This window comes from Hemibagrus wyckioides, linkage group LG26 (assembly GCF_019097595.1).
Source record: "Hemibagrus wyckioides isolate EC202008001 linkage group LG26, SWU_Hwy_1.0, whole genome shotgun sequence".
In the NCBI taxonomy this organism is placed as follows: domain Eukaryota; kingdom Metazoa; phylum Chordata; class Actinopteri; order Siluriformes; family Bagridae; genus Hemibagrus; species Hemibagrus wyckioides.
The window spans coordinates 22,140,258-22,146,989 of record NC_080735.1 but is presented as its reverse complement, the minus strand read 5'-3'; the positions used below and the strand labels follow the sequence as shown (position 1 = coordinate 22,146,989).

The 6,732-nt window shown below is 45.4% G+C and overlaps 1 protein-coding gene across 1 annotated transcript in view; it reads right to left on the bottom strand.

The window, feature by feature from the left end:
- Nucleotides 1-2,118: 2,118 nt before the first annotated feature.
- cdc37 (cell division cycle 37 homolog (S. cerevisiae)) overlaps nt 2,119-6,732 on the bottom strand; it is a 17,863-nt gene continuing 13,249 nt past the window's right edge. Inside the window, exons 5-8 of the mRNA XM_058380942.1 lie at nt 5,935-6,057; nt 5,662-5,844; nt 5,485-5,556; nt 2,119-2,944 (exon numbers count right to left, since the gene is read on the bottom strand). Of these exons, the coding sequence (XP_058236925.1) occupies nt 2,795-2,944; nt 5,485-5,556; nt 5,662-5,844; nt 5,935-6,057 (528 nt within the window). The 3' untranslated portion in view covers nt 2,119-2,794. The remainder of the gene's footprint in view (nt 2,945-5,484; nt 5,557-5,661; nt 5,845-5,934; nt 6,058-6,732) is intronic.

The window sequence follows — 6,732 nt, the reverse complement described above, 5'->3', positions numbered from 1 at the left end:
TGTGGAGTTAAAGAGTCTCATGGCATGGGGGAGGAACGACCTCCTCAGTCTGTCAGTGGAGCAGGGCAGTGACAGCAACCGGTCACTGAAGCTGCTTCTCTGTCTGGAGATGATGTTGTACAGTGGATGCAGTGGATTGTCCATGATGGACAGGAGCCTGCTCAGTGTCCTCCTCTCTGCCACTGATGTCAGGCAGTCCAGTTCTGAGTCCACAATCGAGCCCGCCCTCCTCACCAGCTTGTCCAGACGTGAGGCGTCCTTCTTCTTTATGCTGCCTCCCCAGCACACTGCCGCATAGAACAGGGCACTCGCCACAACAGTCTGATAGAACATGTGCAGCAGCTTTCTGCAGATGTTAAAGGAAGTCAGCCTTCTTAGGAAGTACAGCTGGCTCTGTCCTTTCCTACACAGAGCGTCTGTGTTGGCAGTCCAGTCCATTCTTTCATCCAGCTGTACTCCAAGGTACTTGTAGGTCTTGACAAACTCCACACAGTCCCTGTTGATGGTCACAGGCTCAGGTTGAGGCCTGGGCCTCCTGAAGTCCACCACCATCTCCCTGGTCTTTGTAGTGTTGAGGTGCAGATATAGAATAGTATAGAATAGTATAGAATAGTACCCATGTCTTTATGGAGCATATAGTCACAAAATTAAAGCTTGAATGTATTTTTCTACACATTTACAAATTACACCCTAGACCCTTTGTGTTAAAAGAGTTTTGATTGTTAAAAGATGTTTCAACCCAAATAAACAACTATATACACACACACATATATATATATATATATATATATATGTATATGTGTATGACAACTTTGGCGCCGCCCGAGTGGCAGCCTGTTGCAGCAGCTCTCACTTACGTTGAAACTTTTTTAGCTATTTTGGTATCTTTTTGCACTCTGTGTTTTTTCTTCTCGAGTGTATGTGTGTGTGTGAATATGACCTGCACTATGGACATTAAAATTGTCGAGTTTTTTCTGCTTTTTGTACCGTTTTGGACTCTGTTTACAGTCGTGTCAGGGAACACTGTTCAGAGCAGCAGTCCTATTGTTTACACCAGGGATCAGCTGTTAGCATTGCGCAACATGGTGGTGCTACTCCAGGAAAGACCAGACATTCCCCACTATCTGAGGAGGAGAAGACAGAGGAATCAAGGAATCTTCTTCAAGGAATCAAGGAATCTTCTTCAAGGAATCAAGGAATCTTCTCTGCTCCCACAGCAAGTTACTCTGGCCCCACCTCTCCTCTCCGTGCTGCACTCAGCACTCAGCTCACAGCCTACCCACAATACATCTCTCTACAACACATCAAACCCATCTATCCCCACTACCAATTCCACCCAGCCCCCACCCTCCCCACTAAATACTGCCCCTCACAGAAGCCCAGGTGAGGAAGGAGCTAATGAGGATCAGGTTGAGGAAGGCTGCGGGCCCAGACGGCATCAGCCCCAGGCTCCTTAAGACCTGTGCAGATCAGCTGTGTGGCAAATTGTTGTACATGTTTGGTCTGAGCCTGAAGCTGGGCCACAGCTGTGGAAGACATCATGCGTGGTACCTGTACCAAAGATGTCTCGTCTTAAGGATTTTGGGGACTATTGTCCGGTATCACTGACCTCACATCTAGAGAACTTACACAGTCAATAATACAGTAATAAATTGTGTTCAAAAATAAATATCGAGATCGCTTGTTGAGGTCACTGAGCTAAAAAATAGTCCATGATCTAATACAGAAAATGTCTCTGGAGTTCTTGAATAAACTCCATCAGTAGAATCAAATCCTCATTAGGGTTTGGAGGCATTATGATCTTGGCTCTAAAAATTAACCAGACAGCTTTTTTTAACCTGCTTTTTCAGCCTCACATCTTTGAAGAGTTGTGCACCTCAATGTCACCAAAGGAGTGACAGAGTGATAAAGAACCAGCAGAACCTTCAGAAGAGTCACAGCACACAGAGCAGCTCCACAGTGTTAGCACATACTGAAAGAGATTGGTTGTTAAAAAGCTGAACTCTGACCCCAAAGTCAGCATCTAGAATTAAACACTGTTCTGAGAACAGTCTGATAACAGCCACAAGAAAAGCCCTGTGTGTGAAAGGATGAAAACAGAAAACAGGTACAAGAGTGTGTTTACAGCAGACCTTTACTTAGCCCTCATTGTTCTAGTACAAATCAGAGGACACTAGTCTGAACCTAACAAGATCAACATCAAATACAAACAAGTGTGATCTCCATGTTTTTAGATGTGAACAGGAGCAGAGAAATAAAGCTGTACAAGCTGATGCTTATTTATATGATCGATCAATACACTTTACTGATAAACCAACAGGAGGAACTACATTAATAAAGAATTCATTAACAAACACCAGAATGTCATTTCCAGAGACCAAGAATTATTCAGCCAATCACAGCCCTGCATTACTGCCATCATGTGAGCAGCGGTGAGTGGAAATAACCAAGAACACCTTTGGGGGGCTTTGGGACTAGCATATAAAAAATAAAAAAATAAAAACAAATAACGCATGCATACACACCACACGGAGCTCTTTCTATCACCACCATTTTTTAGGTTTCAGGTCTGTTTATTGTATTTGCCAGGGTTAATGTTTTGGTGTATTACACATGAATGAAGTCACCACTGTAATGTGCAAAACACACACACACACACACACACGTTCCAGTAGCTCCGGGTTCTCACCAGTAAATACATCTCCAAACAGCTTCCACATTTAGGGCAGACCAGAGGATTCTGGTAAATTGGGAATAAGTGAGAAATGTGTTCCGGGGGGTGGGGTTGGGGGGCTCATTGAGCATCTCCTGTCTTCACTTCCTCATACTGAGGCTCCTCCTCCTTTACCTCCTTCTCCTCCTCTTTCTCTCCGTCTTCGCCTGTCTGTGAATTCGGCACCCACAGACCCGAATCAACGCAGCGCTTCATGTGGTACTTCGCCTCCTACACACACACACACACACACCATGAGCTTGTATATTGTGACTTGGAAAGAGGTACTTGGATTGAGGAAGAACTAACCTGCTGTACTGAATGATTTCACATTAATCATCTACAGACCTCAAAACCTTCTCCAGGACCTCACTGACCTCCTCCAAAACTTCACCAACCCTCTGCATGCCTGACAGGACTGTAATCTCAGGGTACTGTCATTTTAGCACCGCAGTCATATTTACAAGATCGTTTTTCTTTAATTGCTCCATTTTATTTTCAAACTTGGACAATATTCCCTAACTAACAAACTACAGGTAACTAACTAACTAACTAACTAACTAACCCTAACCCAGACTTTCTAGAATGCCTTTGGATGCTGCCACAGCTGGTGATGTCATAGTACCAAGGACAGCTACAGTTAGCTAAAAGTAACACTGTTTTTACTAACAGTGATCCCCCTCTATATCGCCCGTCCTGGTGTACTACAGTGATCCCCCTCTATATCGCCCGTCCTGGTGTACTACAGTGATCCCCCTCTATATCGCCGTCCTGGTGTACTACAGTGATCCCCCTCTATATCGCCGTCCTGGTGTACTACAGTGATCCCCCTCTATATCGCCGTCCCGGTGTACTACAGTGATCCCCCTCTATATCGCCGTCCCGGTGTACTACAGTGATCCCCCTCTATATCGCCGTCCTGGTGTACTACAGTGATCCCCCTCTATATCGCCGTCCTGGTGTACTACAGTGATCCCCCTCTATATCGCCGTCCTGGTGTACTACAGTGATCCCCCTCTATATCGCCGTCCCGGTGTACTACAGTGATCCCCCTCTATATCGCCGTCCCAGTGTACTACAGTGATCCCCCTCTATATCGCCCGTCCTGGTGTACTACAGTGATCCCCCTCTATATCGCCCGTCCTGGTGTACTACAGTGATCCCCCTCTATATCGCCCGTCCTGGTGTACTACAGTGATCCCCCTCTATATCGCCGTCCTGGTGTACTACAGTGATCCCCCTCTATATCGCCGTCCTGGTGTACTACAGTGATCCCCCTCTATATCGCCGTCCTGGTGTACTACAGTGATCCCCCTCTATATCGCCGTCCCGGTGTACTACAGTGATCCCCCTCTATATCGCCGTCCCGGTGTACTACAGTGATCCCCCTCTATATCGCCGTCCCGGTGTACTACAGTGATCCCCCTCTATATCGCCGTCCCGGTGTACTACAGTGATCCCCCTCTATATCGCCCGTCCTGGTGTACTACAGTGATCCCCCTCTATATCGCCGTCCTGGTGTACTACAGTGATCCCCCTCTATATCGCCGTCCTGGTGTACTACAGTGATCCCCCTCTATATCGCCGTCCTGGTGTACTACAGTGATCCCCCTCTATATCGCCGTCCTGGTGTACTACAGTGATCCCCCTCTATATCGCCGTCCTGGTGTACTACAGTGATCCCCCTCTATATCGCCGTCCTGGTGTACTACAGTGATCCCCCTCTATATCGCCGTCCTGGTGTACTACAGTGATCCCCCTCTATATCGCCGTCCCGGTGTACTACAGTGATCCCCCTCTATATCGCCGTCCCAGTGTACTACAGTGATCCCCCTCTATATCGCCGTCCTGGTGTACTACAGTGATCCCCCTCTATATCGCCGTCCTGGTGTACTACAGTGATCCCCCTCTATATCGCCGTCCCGGTGTACTACAGTGATCCCCCTCTATATCGCCGTCCCAGTGTACTACAGTGATCCCCCTCTATATCGCCGTCCTGGTGTACTACAGTGATCCCCCTCTATATCGCCGTCCCGGTGTACTACAGTGATCCCCCTCTATATCGCCGTCCCGGATTTTTATATAAAACATAACTATTTTTTTGCGTATTTTCCCGGTATATGACGGTATCCGCAAACCTTATAGTAAATTGTTATTATGTTGAAATAAGGTTATTTATTAATAAAATATAATTATTAATTACAAAATATAAACATTAATTAAAATGAAGTAAAATGTTAACAGTATATGAAATACTGTTCAGCGTATTTACTCAAGAGACAAAGAACACGTAGCGTTGTTTAGGAAAGCGCGGTGGGGGACGCTGAAAATCTAATCTGGAGGAACGAGTCCGGCCAATCGGAATGCCCCATTCATTTAATCAGGGTTGTGATTGGCTGCTGGCTATGTGTGGGGAAAGGGAGGCAGAATTCTCCAGCATCCCAGTTCTTGGCGTGTCTCTGTCCCGAGTGTTTGGGGTTGTTCTGTGTACGCTGCATTATTACAGTTTTTCTGCAAGCCCTGTTTTGTCGCCCAAACGCTCTGCACCTTCTAATGCTTCTGGCAAGGAACATACATACACACAGTACTCACTATAAATGTGAGAGATTTACCATTTTAATCAAAATCCATCTCACTATATGCTCTCTGTGTGTGTTTAAAGAGAGAGGGAGGGTCACTGCAGCTTAAACAAAAAGGGGGACTACTGCACTAGAATTACTATCAGGCACAATAAAACACACACTGAAACACACACACACATATATACCAACCGTGGGGTCCATTTTGCTGATGGCTTCCTGTAACATCTGGATGTCTTTCTCATCAAAGCACTTCTGCATTTCCTGTTCAAGGAAACACACACAGAAGTTTCTGTTTCTCTGTGTTAAGTCTTTGAGCCACTTTGTGTTCTCCACAGCTATAAGTGTGTATGTGTGTGTGTGTTGTACCAGGGGCAGGGTCTCATACACCTCTACAGGGTCGAGACCTCCAGGTCCAAGCCGTTTTTTCCTCTCCTCCTCCTCATACTCCTTCATGGCCTTCTCAATGCGGATCTTTGCCCGGCCACGTACACGCTCTTTGAAGGACTCCAGCTCATCATTAAAGGCATCCTGATACTGCTGATCTGCCGTCTGACAAAACACACACACAGAGTCAGTGAAGAGTTTATGAAAGTTCACCTCACAGGCTTCTTTAATAACTGCTCATGTGCACACACAGACCTTTATCTTTGAGAAGAACTGCCGGAAACAGCCTCGTGGATCGACCTTTAGGCTTTTCGCAAGTTCCAGGATGAACTGCATAACAATGGTCTGATGGGCCACCTGTTCCATGAGAGCATGTTTCTGAAAAACACACACACACACACAGACACACACACACACACCCCAGATTAGCTGAATTCCGTCCTCTATTGCATGGGTGTGTCATAATTACACAAAAAGCTATCTTAACGCCAATCTGTTGGAACTAGGTTAGCCTGTCGTGGTATAATTTCCACACTATTTAGTGCTGAGAGATTAGGAACACAGTGATGAAGAACACACCTTCCCTCCATCATGTAACAAACTTCAAGTAGAAAGCCACAAACTACACCATTTAACTCCAAGAGCTGAGTTGATTTCCAATTAAAGAACAATAAAAACAAGAAACCCCTAGACAGTGTATATTTAGTAAAGCAAATATTTTCCACAACCAAACAAGTTTAATGCTCCATAAATAAGCAATATATAAATATATAAATACATGATGTGATGTCCATTAATTCATGGCAACGATTGATAAACTTACAAACTCACAAGGATCTCAGTGTCCCTCACCCTAAACAATCCCCAATAAATATCAGCAGAAATAATAATAATAATTCCTAAGCAATGCATTTCCTCAAAAGAAAGGGAAAGATATCCAGAATGGATCCCACCATCATGGCAGTTCTGTTTCCACTTTGAAGTTCAGCCCATAAAATATAAACCCCAGATAAACTCCCTCTCTCCCATTCATTTGTCCTCTTAAAGTGCATC